This window comes from Saccoglossus kowalevskii, chromosome 9, assembly GCF_978046115.1.
Source record: "Saccoglossus kowalevskii chromosome 9, keSacKowa6.1, whole genome shotgun sequence".
Classification (NCBI taxonomy): Eukaryota; Metazoa; Hemichordata; class Enteropneusta; family Harrimaniidae; genus Saccoglossus; species Saccoglossus kowalevskii.
This window is the reverse complement of record NC_140649.1, coordinates 16,553,877-16,580,007: the sequence shown is the minus strand read 5'-3', so window position 1 is coordinate 16,580,007 and position 26,131 is coordinate 16,553,877. Positions and strand designations below refer to the sequence as shown.

The window sequence follows — 26,131 nt, the reverse complement described above, 5'->3', positions numbered from 1 at the left end:
ATAATTTACACTCATAATATAACAATAAATTACATGGAGTTTCTAATACATATGAATGATAGTAATTGTGTATACATGAACGTAATAATGTATGGTAAATAGATGAAAACACAAACTTATATGGAAGATGCACAATAATAATTATAGTTGTACAAATTAACAACACGGAAATACATCAGGAAGAAGGAATTCTCACAACTTCAAATATCTATAAGTTAAAAAACAAACGAATATTGATGGCAATAGTGTAAACTCTCTGTCTACTAAATGTGTGTGTACCAGTAAATTAGTGCGACTTGGTACTTGTCTTCAGTTTGGAGTTCATAGGTCGCGATTCGCGTATCACAAGTTTCCACGTAGAGCTGCGCAACGATTTGGAGAGACTGCATGAAGTGCCCGTTAATCATTTCGGCCGGCAATGTCCATCAAACAAACAGATTTGTTTTCAAGAGTCTGGTTTCCATTTCCACGTGCAATATTCCACGTATTACCACGTGTCATTACAGGTCAGTGCTTACCACACTGCTATTACGTACCTGGATGTAATGCAACAACCTGACATAATTAGTGTTGGATTTTATATAGCCCAGATTGGCGAGACACTTGGTCTTGGAATTCGCTGGAGTTATTAAAATTAAAGGGCAGTGGTCGTCGCGACGCGCTTGTGTGATATATGTGTTGATAAACATTGATTTTCCCACAATCCATTGCGCTCTTCTAATGGAAGTCACATGTATAAGTTTTGTCCTTGGCACGCACTAACTACCGCCAGTGGCTCATTTGATACCTTCAAAGCACATAAACAAAAAATGACCTACTGTTTAACACTTAAAACTTGATAACGCCTCACTTTGTACTCGTTGATCTGCGCAACAGTCAAAGTCGCCATCTTTGTTTTATGAAAATCATATTTCGCGCATGCGCGGCACGGCGACAACCGCGCATTAATACACATTAGTCTTTATCTAGATGCTGATTAATTTAGCATGCAAATCTCAAAGCACATAGCCCTTTAGGAGCCCTGCACTTTCTAATCAATGAAGATATGTCCCAAACTAAACTGATCTATTTAGGTATAGACGCAGTAGTGGGCTTAAAACACTCATCTACAGAATGCTGTAATGTTGTAGCAGTTTTCAGATTTAAAGCCAGTCTGGATACTTTACTATGGTGGCTGATGGGATTAGAGGACTGGAGGCCCCCCTGTTCTTTAAAAAGCTACTACCCAAGGCAACTCTCGTAGTAAGTCTAATTAAGAAAATACACTGACCATTATCATTTGTATACAGGGTGATAACATGTCAACCACATAATGAGCTAGATGAGATAACTCACATACACACTGACCATTATCATTTGTATACAGGGTGATAACATGTCAACCACATAATGAGCTAGATGAGATAACACACATACACACTGACCATTATCATTTGTATACAGGGCAATAACATGTCAACCACATAATGAGCTAGATGAGATAACACACACACACACTGACCATTATCATTTGTATACAGGGTGATAACATGTCAACCACATAATGAGCTAGATGAGATAACTCACATACACACTGACCATTATCATTTGTATACAGGGTGATAACATGTCAACCACATAATGAGCTAGATGAGATAACACACATACACACTGACCATTATCATTTGTATACAGGATGATAACATGTCAACCACATAATGAGCTAGATGAGATAACACACATACACACTGACCATTATCATTTGTATACAGGGTGATAACATGTCACCCACATAATGAGCTAGATGAGATAACACACATACACACTGACCATTATCATTTGTATACAGGGTGATAACATGTCACCCACATAATGAGCTAGATGAGATAACACACATACACACTGACCATTATCATTTGTATACAGGGTGATAACATGTCAACCACATAATGAGCTAGATGAGATAACACACATACACACTGACCATTATCATTTGTATACAGGGTGATAACATGTCACCCACATAATGAGCTAGATGAGATAACACACATACACACTGACCATTATCATTTGTATACAGGGTGATAACATGTCAACCACATAATGAGCTAGAGGAGATAACACACATACACACTGACCATTATCATTTGTATACAGAGTGATAACATGTCACCCACATAATGAGCTAGATGAGATAATACACATACACACTGACCATTATCATTTGTATACAGGGTGATAACATGTCAACCACATAATGAGCTAGATGAGATAACACACATACACACTGACCATTATCATTTGTATACAGGGCAATAACATGTCAACCACATAATGAGCTAGATGAGATAACTCACATACACACTGACCATTATCATTTGTATACAGGGTGATAACATGTCAACCACATAATGAGCTAGATGAGATAACACACATACACACTGACCATTATCATTTGTATACAGGGTGATAACATGTCAACCACATAATGAGCTAGATGAGATAACACACATACACACTGACCATTATCATTTGTATACAGGATGATAACATGTCAACCACATAATGAGCTAGATGAGATAACACACATACACACTGACCATTATCATTTGTATACAGGGTGATAACATGTCACCCACATAATGAGCTAGATGAGATAACACACATACACACTGACCATTATCATTTGTATACAGGGTGATAACATGTCACCCACATAATGAGCTAGATGAGATAACACACATACACACTGACCATTATCATTTGTATACAGGGTGATAACATGTCAACCACATAATGAGCTAGATGAGATAACACACATACACACTGACCATTATCATTTGTATACAGGGTGATAACATGTCACCCACATAATGAGCTAGATGAGATAACACACATACACACTGACCATTATCATTTGTATACAGGGTGATAACATGTCAACCACATAATGAGCTAGAGGAGATAACACACATACACACTGACCATTATCATTTGTATACAGAGTGATAACATGTCACCCACATAATGAGCTAGATGAGATAATACACATACACACTGACCATTATCATTTGTATACAGGGTGATAACATGTCAACCACATAATGAGCTAGATGAAATAACACACATACACACTGACCATTATCATTTGTATACAGGGTGATAACATGTCAACCACATAATGAGCTAGATGAGATAACACACATACACACTGACCATTATCATTTGTATACAGGGTGATAACATGTCACCCACATAATGAGCTAGATGAGATAACACACATACACACTGACCATTATCATTTGTATACAGGGTGATAACATGTCAACCACATAATGAGCTAGATGAGATAACACACATACACACTGACCATTATCATTTGTATACAGGATGATAACATGTCACCCACATAATGAGCTAGATGAGATAACACACATACACACTGACCATTATCATTTGTATACAGGGTGATAACATGTCACCCACATAATGAGCTAGATGAGATAACACATATACACACTGACCATTATCATTTGTATACAGGGTGATAACATGTCAACCACATAATGAGCTAGATGAGATAACACACATACACACTGACTATTATCATTTGTATACAGGGTGATAACATGTCAACCACATAATGAGCGTGATGAGATAACACACATACACACTGACCATTATCATTTGTATACAGGGTGATAACATGTCAACCACATAATGAGCTAGATGAGATAACACACATACACACTGACCATTATCATTTGTATACAGGGTGATAACATGTCAACCACATAATGAGCTAGATGAGATAACACACATACACACTGACCATTATCATTTGTATACAGGGTGATAACATGTCAACCACATAATGAGCTAGATGAGATAACACACATACATACTGACCATTATCATTTGTATACAGGGTGATAACATGTCAACCACATAATGAGCTAGATGAGATAACACACATACACACTGACCATTATCATTTGTATACAGGGTGATAACATGTCACCCACATAATGAGCTAGATGAGATAACACACATACATACTGACCATTATCATTTGTATACAGGGTGATAACATGTCAACCACATAATGAGCTAGATGAGATAACACACATACACACTGACCATTATCATTTGTATACAGGGTGATAACATGTCACCCACATAATGAGCTAGATGAGATAACACACATACATACTGACCATTATCATTTGTATACAGGGTGATAACATGTCAACCACATAATGAGCTAGATGAGATAACACACATACACACTGACCATTATCATTTGTATACAGGGTGATAACATGTCAACCACATAATGAGCTAGATGAGATAACACACATACACACTGACCATTATCATTTGTATACAGGGTGATAACATGTCAACCACATAATGAGCTACATGAGATAACACACATACACACTGACCATTATCATTTGTATACAGGATGATAACATGTCAACCACATAATGAGCTAGATGAAATAGCACACATACACACTGACCATTATCATTTGTATACAGGGTGATAACATGTCAACCACATAATGAGCTAGATGAGATAACACACATACACACTGACCATTATCATTTGTATACAGGGTGATAACATGTCAACCACATAATGAGCTAGATGAGATAACACACATACACACTGACCATTATCATTTGTATACAGGGTGATAACATGTCAACCACATAATGAGCTAGATGAGATAACACACATACACACTGACTATTATCATTTGTATACAGGGTGATAACATGTCACCCACATAATGAGCTAGAGGAGATAACACACATACACACTGACCATTATCATTTGTATACAGGGTGATAACATGTCAACCACATAATGAGCTAGATGAGATAACACACATACACACTGACTATTATCATTTGTATACAGGGTGATAACATGTCACCCACATAATGAGCTAGAGGAGATAACACACATACACACTGACCATTATCATTTGTATACAGGGTGATAACATGTCAACCACATAATGAGCTACATGAGATAACACACATACATACTGACCATTATCATTTGTATACAGGGCAATAACATGTCAACCACATGATGAGCTACATGAGATAACACCCATACACACTGACTATTATCATTTGTATACAGGGCAATAACATGTCAACCACATAATGAGCTAGATGAGATAACACACATACACACTGACCATTATCATTTGTATACAGGGTGATAACATGTCAACCACATAATGAGCTAGATGAGATAACACACATACACACTGACCATTATCATTTGTATACAGGGTGATAACATGTCAACCACATAATGAGCTAGATGAGATAACACACATACACACTGACCATTATCATTTGTATACAGGATGATAACATGTCAACCACATAATGAGCTAGATGAAATAGCACACATACACACTGACCATTATCATTTGTATACAGGGTGATAACATGTCAACCACATAATGAGCTAGATGAGATAACACACATACACACTGACCATTATCATTTGTATACAGGGTGATAAAAAGTCCAAGGTGTTATACAAAGACCGTGCTTTTGAAAATTTAGGTCCTAAACTTTTTAATGAATTACCTCTGTCTGTTCGTTCTAGTCCTTCAGTAGACATTTTTAAATCCAGACTGAAAACGCACTTATTTAAATGTGCTTTTAATATTTGACTGATTGTTTATTGTATCAGCGCCTTTGATCTTCATATGTTGGAATTGTTGCGCTTAATTAAATAGAGTTATTATTTTTATTATTATTATAACATGTCAACCACATAATGAGCTAGATGAAATAACACACATACACACTGAACATTATCATTTGTATACAGGGTGATAACATGTCACCCACATAATGAGCTAGATGAGATACAGTAACACACATACACACTGAACATTTTCATTTGTATACAGGGTGATAACATGTCAACCACATAATGAGCTAGATGAGATAACACACATACACACTGACCATTATCATTTGTATACAGGGTGATAACATGTCAACCACATAATGAGCTAGATGAGATAACACACATACACACTGACCATTATCATTTGTATACAGGGTGATAACATGTCAACCACATAATGAGCTAGATGAGATAACACACATACACACTGACCATTATCATTTGTATACAGGGTGATAACATGTCAACCACATAATGAGCTAGATGAGATAACACACATACACACTGACCATTATCATTTGTATACAGGGTGATAACATGTCACCCACACAATGAGCTTGATGAGATAACACACATACATACTGACCATTATCATTTGTATACAGGGCAATAACATGTCAACCACATAATGAGCTACATGAGATAACACCCATACACACTGACTATTATCATTTGTATACAGGGTGATAACATGTCAACCACATAATGAGCTAGATGAGATAACACACATACACACTGACCATTATCATTTGTATACAGGGTGATAACATGTCAACCACATAATGAGCTAGATGAGATAACACACATACACACTGACCATTATCATTTGTATACAGGGTGATAACATGTCAACCACATAATGAGCTAGATGAGATAACACACATACACACTGACCATTATCATTTGTATACAGGGTGATAACATGTCAACCACATAATGAGCTAGATGAGATAACACACATACACACTGACCATTATCATTTGTATACAGGGTGATAACATGTCAACCACATAATGAGCTAGATGAGATAACACACATACACACTGACCATTATCATTTGTATACAGGATGATAACATGTCAACCACATAATGAGCTAGATGAAATAGCACACATACACACTGACCATTATCATTTGTATACAGGGTGATAACATGTCAACCACATAATGAGCTACATGAGATAACACACATACATACTGACCATTATCATTTGTATACAGGGCAATAACATGTCAACCACATAATGAGCTAGATGAGATAACACACATACACACTGACCATTATCATTTGTATACAGGGTGATAACATGTCAACCACATAATGAGCTAGATGAGATAACACACATACACACTGACCATTATCATTTGTATACAGGGTGATAACATGTCAACCACATAATGAGCTAGATGAGATAACACACATACACACTGACCATTATCATTTGTATACAGGGTGATAACATGTCAACCACATAATGAGCTAGATGAGATAACACACATACACACTGACCATTATCATTTGTATACAGGGTGATAACATGTCAACCACATAATGAGCTAGATGAGATAACACACATACACACTGACCATTATCATTTGTATACAGGGTGATAACATGTCAACCACATAATGAGCTAGATGAGATAACACACATACACACTGACCATTATCATTTGTATACAGGATGATAACATGTCAACCACATAATGAGCTAGATGAAATAGCACACATACACACTGACCATTATCATTTGTATACAGGGTGATAACATGTCAACCACATAATGAGCTACATGAGATAACACCCATACACACTGACTATTATCATTTGTATACAGGGTGATAACATGTCAACCACATAATGAGCTAGATGAGATAACACACATACACACTGACCATTATCATTTGTATACAGGATGATAACATGTCAACCACATGATGAGCTACATGAGATAACACCCATACACACTGACTATTATCATTTGTATACAGGATGATAACATGTCACCCACATAATGAGCTAGATGAGATAACACACATACACACTGACCATTATCATTTGTATACAGGGTGATAACATGTCAACCACATAATGAGCTACATGAGATAACACACATACATACTGACCATTATCATTTGTATACAGGGCAATAACATGTCAACCACATAATGAGCTAGATGAGATAACACACATACACACTGACCATTATCATTTGTATACAGGGTGATAACATGTCAACCACATAATGAGCTAGATGAGATAACACACATACACACTGACCATTATCATTTGTATACAGGGTGATAACATGTCAACCACATAATGAGCTAGATGAGATAACACACATACACACTGACCATTATCATTTGTATACAGGATGATAACATGTCAACCACATAATGAGCTAGATGAAATAGCACACATACACACTGACCATTATCATTTGTATACAGGGTGATAACATGTCAACCACATAATGAGCTAGATGAGATAACACACATACACACTGACCATTATCATTTGTATACAGGGTGATAAAAAGTCCAAGGTGTTATACAAAGACCGTGCTTTTGAAAATTTAGGTCCTAAACTTTTTAATGAATTACCTCTGTCTGTTCGTTCTAGTCCTTCAGTAGACATTTTTAAATCCAGACTGAAAACGCACTTATTTAAATGTGCTTTTAATATTTGACTGATTGTTTATTGTATCAGCGCCTTTGATCTTCATATGTTGGAAATGTTGCGCTTAATTAAATAGAGTTATTATTTTTATTATTATTATAACATGTCAACCACATAATGAGCTAGATGAAATAACACACATACACACTGAACATTATCATTTGTATACAGGGTGATAACATGTCACCCACATAATGAGCTAGATGAGATACAGTAACACACATACACACTGAACATTTTCATTTGTATACAGGGTGATAACATGTCAACCACATAATGAGCTAGATGAGATAACACACATACACACTGACCATTATCATTTGTATACAGGGTGATAACATGCCAACCACATAATGAGCTAGATGAGATAACACACATACACACTGACCATTATCATTTGTATACAGGGTGATAACATGTCAACCACATAATGAGCTAGATGAGATAACACACATACACACTGACCATTATCATTTGTATACAGGGTGATAACATGTCAACCACATAATGAGCTAGATGAGATAACACACATACACACTGACCATTATCATTTGTATACAGAGTGATAACATGTCAACCACATAATGAGCTAGATGAGATAACACACATACACACTGACTATTATCATTTGTATACAGGGCAATAACATGTCAACCACATAATGAGCTAGATGAGATAACACACATACACACTGACCATTATCATTTGTATACAGGGTGATAACATGTCAACCACATAATGAGCTAGATGAGATAACACACATACACACTGACCATTATCATTTGTATACAGGGTGATAAAATGTCAACCACATAATGAGCTAGATGAGATAACACACATACACACTGACTATTATCATTCGTATACAGGGCGATAACATGGAAGATAATCATGGAGTCTACAACAGTTAATAAAGACATGCAACATTTAAGGAAAGTTTGAGTTAATTTGTTTATGCCTGATAATAGTTAATTAATTACAATGGAGTTTATTTTACAAAATATATTTACAAAAAGAGATAAAATTTATTTAATAGTCACTGTTTAATTACAAAAAAGTCATCTCATTCAGAATAAAATCATAGTATACTCACCAATAAAGACTGAAATTTGTTTTTTGTTCGTTTAACTATTTATAAAGCAATATGCAGTCAGGACACATCACTCAATAAAAAAATGAATGCACAGAAATAAAACTTTACACACGATATGGCAACTATTGGCTGAAGGAAAGTCACAAACACGTTAACTTATTTCTTGCTGCCATGCATACATGTCAAATCTGCGACCAAAATACATTGTGTATTTAAACTAACATTAAGAAAGGAAATAGAACATGGTGACAACACTGATGTCTACCCAAGAATAGCAAAGTTCAAATGAATTAAAATTCAGGCAGATATAAAGACATGAATTTTGCCCTGACTGTGGTATATATATATATATATATAAACATCTTCCTTCCTGTTAAATTGAATGACCCCCCCCCCTAATCCCATCAATAATACTGAGTTTATGAATATACGAAAATAAGATAAAAATCCCTTTTAAATGTTGTGTGGTAGATACAGTCTAAATAACAATGGTAAACATGTATACTCATTGATTGTCTATTTCATTAAATACCTAAAATAGATTTAAAATTTACACAAAGACACCTTCAGTTTTAAGTAACTGACAGTAGTGAAATATTTTCAGTACAATAGTCTGCTATTTTGGCTAGATTTTCTCAACATGTTTCAGAAAAAATTGTGATAAATTTAATCAATTAAACCTATACAACAGTTATGCCAGACATTACTTTTTAAACCAAGGTCGATTGTCAGATATCTTGAAAGTTATTACTGATTAATTAGTCATTCTTCTCAAGATAAAAAAAAAAAAAACATCTGAAGAGCGTAAAAACTTCCCGTCCTGGAATTCAAAAATGAATAGGAATCCACAAACAATATCGATCTCATCATCATATTTACAACTTGAACAGATCTCAAGATAAAAATCAATACATTTTATACACACTAATGTATAATCAATTTTTGTTCATATATACAAGTTTATGAAAAATAAAAACATTTCTTTACAGGTAAGTAACTAGCTTTTTTTCATTTCAACTATTTTTGATCAACTTGCTGTTGAAGAGAATATAATACCCCCCCCCCTCCCCAAATAAATATTGTATACTAGTATGCATCAACTATTCACTGGATTTTAATTTTAAAATATATCATGTCCCTATACGAAACATTAGTTTGTTCTAGAAACATTTCCTATTAACCTGCGGTAACCCCTCTTAACCAGTAATAACTTCTATTAACCTGTGGTAACCTCTCATCACCAGCGATAACTTCTATTAACCTGTGATAACTAGCAACAATAAGATCAAATCTTGCACACTAATGTCATAATGGTTAATATTTTCATAGCAGTGGAAATTTCACACAAGTCTTAAGTCACAGCAACTTTTTGCAAAATTCTGTCCTCATTATCATTAAATCATCATATCGCAAAAATTTCCAGCAGCAAAAAAAGAAAAAAAAGAATGGTTGCCAGTAACTAGCAATATGATATAGTAACTACAAGCCAATAACAAGTGAGAGTATTAGATTCTAATTTTCAATAATGCTTTGTATACTAAAAAAACTAAATAAATATAAATTGAAACAGATCAATGTTCGTCTCTGACAGTTGTGATAAAAAACATCAGTTGAAACCAGTAAATGAATCCATGTAAATATAAAATATCATCCAAATATTGTAACCATTCAGAACCAATTTAACTAGTAATAGTATCTAGCAGTAACTAGTTTCATAGTAACTATTTCAGGTAATATGCTGTATCAGTCAGACTTGAAATCTACTGAACTCTGGGACTGAGAGTTGATGGTAAAGGTGTTCTTGGTGACATATATGATAAGTTTTCTTCTGATTCCTTCAATGCCGCAAGCTGTTGAGATCGCGATAGAGTGACGTTTATTTTCTTCTGTGTTAATTCAGCCCTCAGGGCACGAAGTTCAGTTTCGGCTTGGTTGCGTAACTGTAGCAAAAGAAAACAAAAAATATTAATAGTTTCTTTAACAAAATAATTGTTCAATATGGAATAACTTGTGAAACGATCTCCTTCGTCAACCGTTCAGGCTGCACAATCCATCAGGGAGGTTTCACCTGCTACATGTACAATGCATCAGTGCATCATGAGAGCTATGTAATGATGTAATGCATCATGGGAGCTATGCAACTGTTACAATGTATCGCATTAGCTTTGCAAAGCATCATGGAAGCTGTCAACTGATGTAGTGCATCATGATAACTTTGTAAATGCATCATGGGAGCTGGTCTACTGACGCAATGCATCAATATTACATTGGCAATGCATCATGGGATATCACAATCTGGTTTAGCTGTGCATTATGGGATCACACAATATTATAGAGCAATGAATTATGAAGAAGACAATTATATACAGCAATGCATTATGGACCACATGATGTGATGCAGGCAAAGCACTGTGGAGCAATATATTTCAACAGATGTTAAATCCATAACTGTTCGTCTTACTAACATTGATTAGTGGTTGACGACACCAATAATAAATGTATGTAAGTATAATGAAAATGTCTCAAAATGTGATGCTGTACATCTTACCTTCATCTCGGTTGTCAATTTCATTTTTGTGTTTTCTACTCTTCGTCGAAGTTCCTCAATGTCATGCTGTGATTTTGCTATTTGTATTTTCAAATTTGTCTGCAAAAAAAGTAAGCAAAATGACCATATGAGATGTGATGTCAGAAAAACTACTGATAAAGAAAGGAAGAACGAATATTGGCAAATGATGCTCCTATTAGCAATAATGGTGGTATAATACAATGATACTTTATGAATGTGTTTCTCTTGGTTCCATACCAACCCCTTTCCTGGTCCTACAATGGTCTCAACCATCTCCCCAGTATCTACCCAATCTCAACCCACTGCAATATATCCTTGTTTCCAACCACAACCTCTCCTTAGCCCCCACTGAAACCACTCCTGTTCCCCTCACAACCATTCCTGAGCCCACACCACAACCTCTCTGGTTCCCCTCACAAGCTTTCATGAGCACCCATACAACCTCTCCTGTTCCCTCACAACTTTTCATGAGCCCCCAACCACAACTTCCGGTGTTCTCCTTGGCACAACCTCTTCTTTTCCCTTCGCCACCTCTCCTGTTCCTCTTACAACCTCTCCTGTTCCTCTTACAACCTCTTCTGCCCCCACAACCTCTTCCACTCAGAGATGTTCATTACCTTTTCTGATGGATTAGTGTAAAGATTTTTCCTCTTGCCATCTTTGCCCTCGAGTTGATTGACTAACTTTTTATGTTGCGTATCTAATGAATGCCTAAGTTTCATGACTTCTTCCTCGAGTGGAGGAGTCTTCTTTTTCTCTTCAAAGTATTTCTTTTTCCATAAGTCCCTTGCTGTAGTATTAACAATATAATACATGTTATTGACACTGCTAACATGATATTCAAAAAGAATAGAACCACCCAATTTTCCATGCACACGATTTCCTTGTATATAACCCCCTCCCCCCAAATATATTTAACAAACTTTTATTGTGCAAGACAGACACTGTTTTTTACATGGATTTGATTTACAGTTCATGAGCTTTGTGGTAAACCAGCCATGAATTAAAATGATTGACATTCAGGCATCTTGTATCTGATCGTCAAATGAGTACTTGTTCATATTGAGAGATATATTGTTCTGGAACAGCAATAATTAAAACAAAACACTGGTCGGCCATTTTGAATGGGATCGTCAAACCAATACATCTGTATATCTATGACATGATGTATAATGAATATTTAAAATTTGAACATAATCAGTCTAAGCATGTCAGAAATATGGCTCTAGAACCACATTCAATAAAACAAAATGGCCACCATTCGGCCATTATGAATCCGATCTGATAAAACAAAATGACGAGAATAGAGGTCCCATAATAAAGTTTGAACAAAATCCATCTTTAAACGGCCGTGATCCATGAATAGAATAGTTCAATCCAAGTATGATGTAGTTATGTAATACTCGGCAACAAATTTTAAAAATACCCTTCTATCACAGTATTTAAACTGGGGTGTGGGACATCAGTTAACTCAGTTAACTCAACATGAAATCATATTTTCATCAGAGTCGGAGTCGCATAATCATGGCTTGCCAGTATGAAGTTTAAGAACTAGTAGGTATAAACGACAAGCAAGTGTATTTGATAGCAGATCTTATTGGAGGAAATTAGCCTATGTGATGGGAGATAATTACTGAGCGAAGTGGTGGGGGAAATTAGCATATTTGATGGGAGATAATTACTGAGCAAAGTGGTGGGGGAAATTAGCATATTTGATGGGAGATAATTACTGAGCGTAGTGAGTCACTTTGACATTATTAATTAGTTACAAACAGTAAGCAAAATTCTGACCTTGGTTTCGTTTATGTTGCGTTTTACTCTGCAATGACTTTGCTCTTCGTACCAGCTCCTCTCGATCTCTTTCCATTTCTTGTCGTTCATCTCGTGCTCTTTGTAATTCATCTAGTAAGCGCTCTTCTGTAAAAATAATAATAATATCCATTGCATTGTGGGTAAATTACTACAGACTACAGAATTACTGAAGACTTGTGGCCTTCGTGGATTTAAGATTTTAAACAGACAATCTTATCTCAAGTAACTACTTATCAACAAACACTGATATGTTTTTTATATTTCCCAGCTTGACGATATTGATAAATGTTTTACTCACTTTCCTCTAGATCTCTCTCTTTAGCCGACTCAGTATCTCGACTACGTCTCACCTCGGGAACTCGCATTAGTGGTGATGATGATGATACAAATGACTTTTGTTGTTTCTAAAGAGATACAAAAACCTCACATGAGTACAAGTTCTATTTAGACAAGAACAGTACTGGTGAATTTGTGCTGTTACCTAGTAATCATAGTCTACTTTTGTTCTATCACCTAGCAACCACTGTCAACTTTACACTGTTGCCCAGTAACCATTGTATTGTGGACCTAGCAATCTTTATATTTTTCATCTTAAAATGTTGTTTATGCTCATTTTTGCTCTGAATCCCATCTTTTTTTTCTCGAAACCAGGATGCAACGCTACACTAAAAAAAATAATATAAAGAAAAAGGCAAAAAAATACAGAAAATTAATAAAATTAGCATATTTAGTTTTTACCTCCTGTAATTCTTTTCTCCTTTCTTCTTCTTGTTGCTTTCTTTCCTCTTCTTCTCTTATCTGATCTTCCAATTCCTGTTGGCGTTGTTCCATCTCTTCCCGTGCTCTCCTCTCCTGCTCTCGTCGCTCTCGCTCCCGCTGTTCTTCCTGTAGCCTCTCTAAAGCAGCTCTTTGTCGCTCCAGATCCTCTCGTTCCCTCTGTATTCGCTCTTCTTCCTGATCTCGTAACCGTTCTCTGGCTTGTCTCTCAGCATCTTCAAGTCTCTGTTTCATCTCTTCCTCTTCAAGCTGCCTTCTCCTTTCTTCCTCTTCAAGCTTCCTTCTTCTCCTTTCTTCCTCTTCAAGCTTCCTTCTCCTCCTTTCTTCCTCTTCACGGAGACGTTTCTGTTGGTTCTCCTCCTCTATTCTCCGACGTTCATTCGCTTGTCTCCGTTCTTCCTCCAACCTTTGTAGTCGATCTTGTTCTTCTTGGCGCCTTCTTTCTTCTTCTTGTTGTTGTATCCGGCGTTTCCTAGAAATTAAACAGGAAACCAAGAAGATAACCACCATTCCAAATGTCATTTTGCAAAATTCAAGTTTGTTTCATGAAGATTACTGTTGTAAAACATTCTACCCCACACATCTTATCTTATCAGACACTTGTGTTATTCAAGATGACATCACAAACGATCATACTATAGCAAAACTATTATTTTCCAGAAATTTAATAGGTCTTTTTAATAATAAAAAAAATAAAATATCGTTCAGTGTGTTAGTAAATGTGCTTTCCACGCATCACAAACTCAGATAGGCCCATTTTTGGGGCTATGTTAGAACTAGGAATTCTTGAAATCAGAAAATTTTAAAGACTGCTTATGGAACACACCCTCTTCAGGTGGCTCCCTGCAACCATACAAGTAGATCCTTGAGGGCGCTATCAACCCTTCTCTTGTTAGGGATAAGAATTCATATTGGCGTATTTATTTGAAAGATCGCCTTGGCTTTTTTTTTTTAACAAAAATCTGTTTGCATGTTGGCGTCTGTTGTCAACACAGACCGACTTTCTCGTACAGGAGTTACCTACTAAAAGAATTTGGCATACCAAAGACTCCTTTAATTTGAAGTCTCTATTACTGTAAAATGACTAATTTTCACTGGGTTTAAATTTCGCTGATTTACCATTTCAGGCATATTCAGTTGGTTTAAATTCACGGTTTTATCATTGAGATAATGTGTTCTATGCATAATCATACATAATCACTGGGTTTTAATTTAGCGCATTTTCCAGTCAGCGAAATAAGCAAAATTGAAACCCAGTGAATAATTAACCACTTTACAGTAATCCTTCACAATGTTAATTTCACTATTTAGTTTCACTGGGTTTTATGTTCACAAATTTACAAGTGAGCTCCATGGTTATTTTACATGTTCATTTGAATTACCTATCAGCAAAATTAGCAATATTTAGTTTCACTGGGTTTTATGTTCACAAATTTACAAGTGAGCTCCATGGTTATTTTACATGTTCATTTGAATTACCTATCAGCAAAATTAGCAAAATTAAAACCCCGTGAATAATTAATGCATTTACAGTAAACTTAATTACAGGCATGTGGTAAGAAAATAAGTGCTTAAAAGCATATAGATAAAAAAAATTCCTCAGTCAACTCAAAACTTAGAAATGTCATTATTACTATTATATACGAGTGCCATGAATGACCCTATGCATAAATACACGTCTTTGATTGGATAGCTGCTTGACCTTGTGTCAGTGAAAATTTGCCAGATTGACGAAGCTCTCAGTTGCATACTATTGAATTTCTAAATTAATCTAACAACAAGCTTGCATAATATGCATTTTTAGAAAATGGAGTACCTAGATTTTGAATGCCAGCTTGGGCATACGACGCAGCGCTATTTTTTTGGCAGATTTGCTAACTTTCTACAAAAGTGTGTAAAATGTTCACTAAACCTAACAATGCCGATGTATATCCTATTCACTTGTGGCGGGCCATGTTAAAGATAAATATGGTATTTACTAATATATATTTTATTTTATTTTTTCTCTCTAAATTTTAGGGAACTAAACCTGTAATTCACCGAGGATGAATTCGCTTTTCTGTTGTCAGTTGATGTTTTGTTTAGATCAAAACACTAAAAATTGTATTAAAAACAATTAATGTTATCAATAAAGTTTAAACATGCATTATTTTACATGTGACATTCTATTAAAATAGGTTTCAGATGCAGCACTGTAGATAAAAAGGTGAGGAAAAATGAGGAACATACTCTTGTAAGCTGTACCCACCTTCTATTAATAACCCATTAATAACACTGAGACATGAATAGGAGAAAAATTCTTATACACTCGGTCGTGCTTTTAGTTATTGAACAAAAAGGATGAAGTGGACAGACAGAGGTTATTTTTGTGATGTCAATAACATGATGGAGATTAAAAATGTATTGTCTTACCACATTAGTCTGTGTATGATCCATTTATAAGGTTGTGGACTTATAACGGATTGCACAAAAATGACAAACAGTGAAATAAACTTCATAAATTTGACAAATCAGGAGATGTACTATTTGTGTTGATATTTGTATACTCAGATACACAGAGTGAGATTACCCATTAGGCTAAGTGTCCGGGAGTTATAGGCGTCGTTAAAATAGCTAGCTCATTAATATCTGCGATGATTTGAGCAGTAATACTCCGATTTAAAGCAGCTTTTTTCCAAGGTGCATCATCAAAGCAATGAAGGAACATGACACTGGCTGAACTTAATTATGCAAATTAAAGTTTGGCAAAAAGAAACAAACTTAATTGTATGAGATGTGATGCCCTACATTGTATTTGCCGGATGATTGTCTTAGGAAGATCAGGATCATATAGGAATAAATTTTTCATGTGACTGGACCTTCAGGGGCTGCACTAATTAATAATATGCGTTAATCATGATTTAAATATAAAATATTATTACATATGTACTGCAGTTTATTTTAATTCGTCCCTGAAATCAAAATCGGTATTTCCACAACCCATATGCAAATGAGGTCCGAGAGCAAACAAAGTAGTCCCTTCAGGAGTACAGTTTTTCGGAATAAACAATATTTAGAAGTACGATATTTTCCCCTTGGGGTACATGAATATACTTGCCGAGTGACATGAAATTTGAACAACAGTAATGGTACTTTTAGGCAGTCACTTATTTTGGCCCAAACTAATTTGCATATCACCCATGCAATAATGTTTTCGGTATTTTCACGGTCGATATGCAAATGAACATGGTATTTTCATTGGCTACCGAACTATTTTTATTTTGTAAACACATTTTCGTCTGCTATTTTTATCCAGTTCAAATCGTTCAACAACATTTTTGGCATGTCAGGTGTACATCACATGGAATACTACGATTGGGTTAATGTATGTTGATCACCTGGAAACTGAGTTTTATAAACCTTGAAGGGCTCTCAGAAGATCCACCAGCAGTAAAATCAGCGATTACTATGGAGCCGCAACCATCAGCATCGAGATACCAGGTTTCTGCTGGCGACGTTGCGGCGTTACTCAGTTCCAAATAAAAATTACCAACGCCAAAAGAGCAACATTTTAACCGGTAATCAAGACTCAGTCAATCCACGACAAGCAAGCAACATCACACACGAAGGTGTAGCGTGCAGCCACAGTCCCTCAACGAAGGACTGTGGTGCAGCTAAGCGACAACCGCTGTCGACGAAAGTCCCGTCTGTGGAGTACCGCAGTTGCACGGCATGTTTGCCAATGCACAATTCTGTGGCGGAACTTTTAACTTCAACATAAACTGTGTATCATAGTCGTCCAGTTCAAGTTCTGGTTCTGCCGTGGTCCCAACTAAACGTCAACGAGTTATTTATTCGGACAGTGACTCGGATTAGACGTCTGATTATTTTAATTTCAAACAAACAGTGACACGCGTTCCCCGGGCGCGTTCTACACTGACACGCGCTGCTAGGGCGTAACACTTATATTGGAACATATTAATGGGCAATGGGGTTCCCCGACCTAAATTCCATCCCGGTTTGCACGTTCTTTCTTTAATACGAAATAATCAAGTATGGAACATATGTAATAATAACAGAACCCCACACCCTCCCCGTGGCTTTCGTTGCGTATGGAAGTTATTTTCACTCGAGATGCGGTGTATTCTGCTGTACTTTCACTCGCTTCGCTCGTGAAAGTACGGCCACAGGATACATCGCATCACTCGTGAAAATAACTTCCATACGCAACGAAAGCCACTGGGAGGGTGTGGGGTTCTGTCATAGTATTCATGAGAACATCATTATTTCGAAAGTCGCTGTCATTAATGTTTGGTTTGCTACTGACTCAAAAAAATGTGTCACACAAAAAATATGCATATTATAGTAGATTCAGATTTCAATAAAAAGGACAAAACTAAATCTAACAAAGCTAGAAATGGTCTATTAACAAAGACATTGATGTCAATGTCACTGTCACTGTCAAAGGAATTAATATGCAAGAATATTTATTTTTACCTTTCCAGTTCTTCTTCCACATCGTCAGCAATACCAGAATCTTCATTTGTGTTGTTTGTATACGTGTCAGATCTCCCAGAGCGGTTCTGACTCGGTATGTCCTTGAGCGGCACTTTGGTCCTTCTCTGCTGTGGGGAATCACCTGAGACAACATCGGGAGTTTGAGGTGGGGTTGCACTGAGGGGCGGGAGATATCCATGACGATGGTCACCCTCCTCGGGATGAACTGACTTTGTGGGGTAACGTTCAATTGAAAAGGGGTCAGGCGTGGAGTCGTGTCCACCAAGATTTGAATAACTGTCAACATCACCTGTAATAGCGAGCAAAACATCGAACGACATGCATGAAACAAAGAATCAGTCCAAACAATGCAAATGGCCACCTACCTGCAGCCCTGACTATATTGGTGTTCTTCTCCTGCCTAACTGCTAAGTTTTGATCACTAAGAACCTGACTTGTATAATCTCCATGTTTACCAAAGCTATGCTGTTGTCTGATTTCTCCGCTGTAAGGCTCAACAATCGTTGACAAATTGCTCAACTTTTCGTTTATCAACACCTGATTTGAAACAATTATGTCATTTTCATCGTTGATTTCCATTTGTGGATGACTTCCTAGCTTCTGACTAATTTCTATATCCTGCTCAAAACTGTTTCCATTATCTGAATCAATATCTTGTGTGTCTATTTCACTGTCTATTGACCAAAGGTCATTACCAGGGTTACTACCACCCTGTCTAATTTCTTTTCTGTTTCCAGCACTGTTTATTTGTTTTGTCTGCATAGCACTAAAATCATGTTGCCGTTTCAATAAACTTGTAGAGTTAGTTCTGTTCACAACTTTCCTTTCCATTTCTAACAGCTGTCGGATATTGCTGCTGCTTAGTTTGTTGTCATGGAAACTATGCCTAGAGACTTCATGCTCTTGATTTAAAGTTGAATCTATTCTCACCACTTTCACGAGCGGTTTGCAGTTTGCGACACTGCCCAACGGCTTCTGAATTTTGCCAATTTTATTGATTGATTTGAGTCTAGGTTTTCTGGCGCTATTTATTCTTTTAGATTTATCACCTTTGCTCTGTGATTGGCTTTTCTGGATAGCTTTTGTGGTGTTATTTTGCCACATTGGTTTAATGTCTGGTTTCTTTTTCAGAACAAACTGTTTCAATGTCCTCTTCTTTAAGATATTAGGATTTCCTTTTTCTTCAGGACTTCTTCCTATCACAGTTTTGTTATTTTTCTCATCTGGAGTATTTTTGGAACCACTGTTCTCAACATTCTTGGACGTTTCAGCTTCATTGTTTTGGGCCCCATTTTTGTTAATGATGCGTTCTTTTAAAACCGGCTGTTGCTTAATGGCAGTTTTAATGTCAGCATTGAGTTTAGATTGTCCTTTAGATTGTCCTTTAGATTTTCCTTTAGTTTGTCCTTTAGATTGTCCTTCTTCTCGTTTCTGTTGAATAAGTAAAAGCCGCTGCCTGTAGGCATTGTTCATCCGGCCCCATATAACTGAACCATGTGCTTTTCTTCGTTTGACAAAATGCTTCAACTTAGGTGGTTTAGACTCCTCATGTTCTTCATCATTTAAAGCATGTCCATTTCTGCGTTTCTCTACTTTCGTTTTATTCAAATCATGTTCTTCATCATTTAAAGCATGTCCATTTCTGCTTTTCTCTACTTTCGTTTTATTCAAATCATGTTCTTCATCATTTAAAGCATGTCCATTTCTGCTTTTCTCTACTTTCGTTTTATTCAAATCATGTTCTTCATCATTTAAAGCATGTCCATTTCTGCTTTTCTCTACTTTCCTTTTATTGAAATCAGTGCTAGAAACATTGTTATTCCCTCCAATTGAGATACTACTCCGGCCCTGGATGTGAGGCAAACTTTCCATAATATAGCTGGATTTGCTTGTAAGCTTCCAAGGTACATTTCCACCAGCAACAGAGCTGGAATTATACCCTCCTGTCAGAGCTGAAATTTTAGTAAAAGAACTACTATTCACAGCTTTTGCATTACTATTATTTTGAACCTTGGCATCATGTAGGCTACCTGCGTCATTAGCCGAACTGTCCTGTGACTTTTTCTTTACAATCTTTTTTTTCAAAGATTTCAATCCATTCTTACAAGCTTTTTTCTCGTCTGCGGGTAAATTACTGGTTTTCAAACTATTAGTTTTTGTCTTGCCCTCACGACTATTGCTCACTACAACAGGTTTTAACTTCGGAATTTTTGATAATCTATTTGATGTTAGTCTATCTTGTCCTATCTTAGACTTGTGCTTATCTTGCTTCCTTTCAGTTCTTACATCTGTACCTATGACCTGCCTACTACTTTCAGCTGTACTAACATCATGGCTGCTTTTCTGATCTAAATTATCAACAATAACAATTAAAACTTAAAATTAAATTAAATTAAATTAAATTAAATTAAATTAAATTAAATTAAATTAAATTAAATTAAATTAAATTAAATTAAATTAAATTTTAATTACTTATTTTTATAATATGGTGGATGGCATGCAATGGAAATGCTCATGTAATTAGTATGTTATCATTAAAACTATACCCACATCTAATTATGGCCTTTTTTTCAGTCAAATGCCCATTCTTAGCAATCGCAGCAACATAAACGAAGTAATTCCATATTTTGTCCATTGAGGGCGCACTTTCAACACGTCCATACAAGCACAGGTGTATTGTATACAGAATTTCCATAATTTCCATTACAAGACAAATAATACAAAACTGCAGTTCATGACAATTTTTTACCAAAATAAAAGCTTAATAGGGTCACCAAAAAAACATCCAAAATGCACCTTTTCCTTTTCAGAACACCCAAGATGCACTGTATATACACACACTTCCACAAAACAAGCATCTTATGTGAGCGTTAAGAGACCATTTTTTAAAGTTCAGTTGAGGTACTTTTCAAGTGACCCGGAACCCAAATAGAACTTAATGTTTTGAATGCATCTTAACTCTACTGACGAATTTGACAATACACCCAAAATGCACCCGATTTACACTTCACTGAAACAGACTCATCCGAAATGCACCTAGATTATACTTAGCATTTTTTTTTAAATATTTTAACAATTCAGACATACCAGAGCTTGTCTGTACGGTCACCAATGTATTTTCACAAGCTTCAAACAGATAGTATCAAATTTATTTGCATATTTGTATTTTAGCCAAACATTTGCTTAATTTTAAATTATATCAATCTTTCCCCCAAAAAAACAAAACAAAAAATGTATCATACACCCCGGTAGCAAAGTTGCACAAATACAAATAAACTTTTTTTTAAAATGAAAATATAAATTAGAAAACCTATAACCTGACGGATGAATGTTCAGAAGATGGCCTTTGTGTTTTATAGCTTATTATGAAAACAGTCATTCTATTGTTTTCTTATTTAGAATTCCGCATTGTTGCACCACACACTACAGAATATTCAACTAATTTTAGTGTTTCTGATGGGATTCATTGCTTGTTTCTAGTAAACTGGTACTCTGAAGTGATTTTGTCACACTATTTTAGAAGGAAACTATTGACGCATATAGCACAGATACTCAAAACAGTGGTCTTATGAATGGATGAACTAAATGCCTAGTAGTCAATGGTCAATCAATCAGTTTTTCAGCCAAGTTTAAGGTTCTTGGGTTGCTTCTCTTCTGGGTTCGGGTTTTCCTGAAAGAATCAAGTCTAAAAGACACCCAAAAAAAAACACACCAAAGGTGCAGCCCAAACACACCTCAAAAAATCCACCTAAAACATGCCTCAAACTCACTCCAAATACACTCCAAATGCATTTCAAATAACCTTAAATGCATTGCAAACTTGCCTCAAATGCATTCCAAGCACACCTCAAATGTACCTCAAAAGCACCTGCCACATTTTGACTCGGGTGCATCGAAAACCTTAAAAGTATACTCCGCACTAAAACAGTTTTTTTTTTGTATGGTTGGTGTTACAAGCGCACTCTTGGAATGTGCTCTGTTGGGCGCGTGCCTCTCATGTGCACCCTATTTTGATAAGATAGGTTTCTGCGACTGCATATTGAGTTCAAGAGAGTTAAACGCTGCCTGTAGCTGTGGGTACGCCATGCTAAGAATGGGCACGAAGACTTGGGTGGCTAGTTATAGACTATGATGGGAGGGAGGGGGGAAGGAGGGAGAGAGAGAACTACATGCTAGATTGAAACAAATGTTAGCACGACTATCACTTAAACCATGCATGTTAGGATGTGACGGTGACGCATGCACTGCGCGTATGACATGAGTTGCTATTTATAAACATGCAACCGACCAGAAATCACTGCTCAAGTTTTGAAAACACCTGGCTGGGGAAAACAAAAACAAAGAGAGAACGGTAGGTTGGTGGGGAAGGAGACAGAACAGTTTGTGATGTGCGCATTTGGTGAGGGTCATAGATGCCATTCATGCATTTTAGATGCCTTTTCAAGGTCTTCTTGAATAGCTAATGTAAATGAATTCCACCATCAGAGACACTGGTGATCAAAACATACTATTTTTTGAATAATAAAAATCACTGACGCACCATGACCAACATCAATCGCATGCACAATATTTTAAACAGTTTTCAAGAAAAGGGTCAATGGTTTGAAAAAGAGACAGTTTTGTAAGAAACAAAACAAAGGTGACAGGCAGACACGTTTATCCTTTTTTTTTAATTTACATAAAACACATGGGTACTAACATATATAGGTACAATCACCCCCAACCATGTATGTAACAAACCCTGAGCAGTGATTCAAGTCGGCAGTATAGACACGTCAGTTCACACATCACCAATTGCACATACCTATATGGCTATTCATAAGTCTATTGTCAAAAGAGCCTGTTTGTGTAGACCCATTTTTGGAGATCCTACCTCCCCTACTCTGTCTGTGCCGCTGTGCTTTGTAATTTTCAGTGGATGGTAAAGCTAATGGAACGTGTGCTCTCTGACCTGGAAGTAAGAATATTTCTGGAAGATACGCCTGAAAAAATATAAAATAGGAAAAAAAAAGTTACAATTTGATTTGTGCATTATGAGATCCATGACCATAATGTTTTATTGGTCATGTGATCTTAACATTTAATTTTCTAGGTCACATGACCAGCAAGATGAGCATTGTGGTCACATGACAATGTTGAATATTAAGAGTGCATCAATACATGTTTTGTAATACTAGGGTACAGATACCTACCAATGGAGGTAAAAAACTCTTCACTTTCAAATCAATTTCTTGTCTTGGTTTTAACTGAAAAAATAAAGAAAAAAATTGATTGATAAACGTGTGAATAATTTAAAATATTGCATCACAATAAATTTTGTACATAACGTGTAGTCATATATATACTACAGTTTTACCTTTGACAAAACAGTGAGTTAATAATTTATATACTGTAGAATACTTTATTTTCCCTTGGAATTAATTTTCGCTATTTTCGCAGAAGGGATGATAAATCCAGCGAATATACTTTTTTTCCTATATTTCACATTAAACTCATCAAAAAACAGTGAAAATATATTCCATACAAAATAAAGTATTCCACAGTATTTTATTTCCTCAGTATAATGAATGGTCTATTGTTTTGAAAGGTCGGAAGATAAGGGCAGATATCTGACATGAGTCGGCTATGAGGGGTCAATGTACAAGATTTCCTCTCCATTGTAATATACATAGAGGGTCATAGCAACTTTAGTGTTACCTTTTAAACTTAATAGCTCATACATCTAGGTACTCCTAGTTATCACCTGTCACGACAAAAGAGAATCTTTTCTTTTCTTAATTATTTAATTATTGGTCATGTTCGTCTATTTACGACACTTTGCAATACGAGCTGGGTGAGGAGAGTAAAATGCAGCAACTGTTTACGAGACACTGCTATGGTAAATGCGCTGCGTTTCTTTGAGAGGCAAATGCTAGAGGTTACGCTGGCTATGTATTTAAAATGTGCATACATGTAGTATTTGGGTGGGATAAGACAGGAAAACACAATCGTAAATGAACAAAGAAACAAGAACAATAGGTTATTATTTAGAGACAAGTGTATGATTACCTTTTATGATGTCATACGGAATCAGCCAAATAAGAACAAGCGATGTTTACCCTTTACAGATTCAGAGTGGACAATGACATTCTCGTATTGACAAAACGAGGGCATAGTGACCGGCAACCAGTCAGTGGCTCGGTGGTATGTGGCTATCAACTCAATATTATACACCTCCATGTTAGGCATATAAACCCTCACAAAAAAAATCTTGTGTAAAATGGTCCCACCAACCCAGCAAATGGTTGTAAAGTAAACGACTTTGAGTCAAGGTGAAAGCAACACAATTCTCTGTATCCCAACTTTATATAAAATGGTATTTAAAGGATTTAATGTAATATAATTTGTTTATTTGGTTACCATGAGCTAAGAGAACTGAGCGAAATAAACAATAATTTGATAGTAAATTGGTTGATTGTGAGAAAATTACGCCACCATCCACATCAATACACCAGCTGCCTTCGGATTGGCTCAAATGGTTAGTTGTCATGGTAGAATAGCCAATGAGAAGCTGTCCACTAAATAACTCTCGACTTGAAAATTGGAAAAGCGTGGGAATACATTTTTCTTCAACATGTCGGCTACACCAAATATAAATATATAATATTCAGTAGTTAAAACTTTGAGCACCAATATCTACTTTTGTCACCATATTTTATTTTTTGAATTCTGATTGTGAAGTGTAGGCAATATAAAATAACATTTATTAATGTTTAACGAAGAAATTCTCGAAAAATACACAAAAATATGCAACATTTGGGCAGGACAAAATAGGAAAATCATATTGAGAAGTATTTAGAATGTACTGAACATGGTCGAAATTATATACAATGTATGGTATGAAACCAAGCAGATTTCTTTGTAAGTATTAAACCTGGGGGTAACGGTAATTCTCGGAGTCTAGAATGGGCTTCCAGGCTCGCATGGCTTTAATCAATAATACACACATACAG

General features: G+C 35.9%; 1 protein-coding gene across 4 annotated transcripts in view; it reads right to left on the bottom strand.

The window, feature by feature from the left end:
- Positions 1-9,328: 9,328 nt before the first annotated feature.
- LOC100374267 (uncharacterized) overlaps positions 9,329-26,131 on the bottom strand; it is a 41,434-nt gene continuing 24,631 nt past the window's right edge. The window contains exons 4-13 of one of the 4 annotated variants that reach the window (XM_085503209.1): positions 24,332-24,385; positions 23,944-24,121; positions 19,505-21,091; positions 19,119-19,260; positions 14,604-15,114; positions 14,164-14,269; positions 13,845-13,970; positions 12,671-12,843; positions 12,033-12,131; positions 9,329-11,424 (exon numbers count right to left, since the gene is read on the bottom strand). In XM_085503209.1, the coding sequence (XP_085359335.1) occupies positions 11,245-11,424; positions 12,033-12,131; positions 12,671-12,843; positions 13,845-13,970; positions 14,164-14,269; positions 14,604-15,114; positions 19,119-19,260; positions 19,505-21,091; positions 23,944-24,121; positions 24,332-24,385 (3,156 nt within the window). In that variant the 3' untranslated portion in view covers positions 9,329-11,244. Of the gene's footprint in view, positions 11,425-12,032; positions 12,132-12,670; positions 12,844-13,844; positions 13,971-14,163; positions 14,270-14,603; positions 15,115-19,118; positions 19,429-19,504; positions 21,092-23,943; positions 24,122-24,331; positions 24,386-26,131 lie in introns of all 4 variants that reach the window. The other 3 variants (XM_078008282.2, XM_085503210.1, XM_002733621.4) reach the window with 3 other exon arrangements.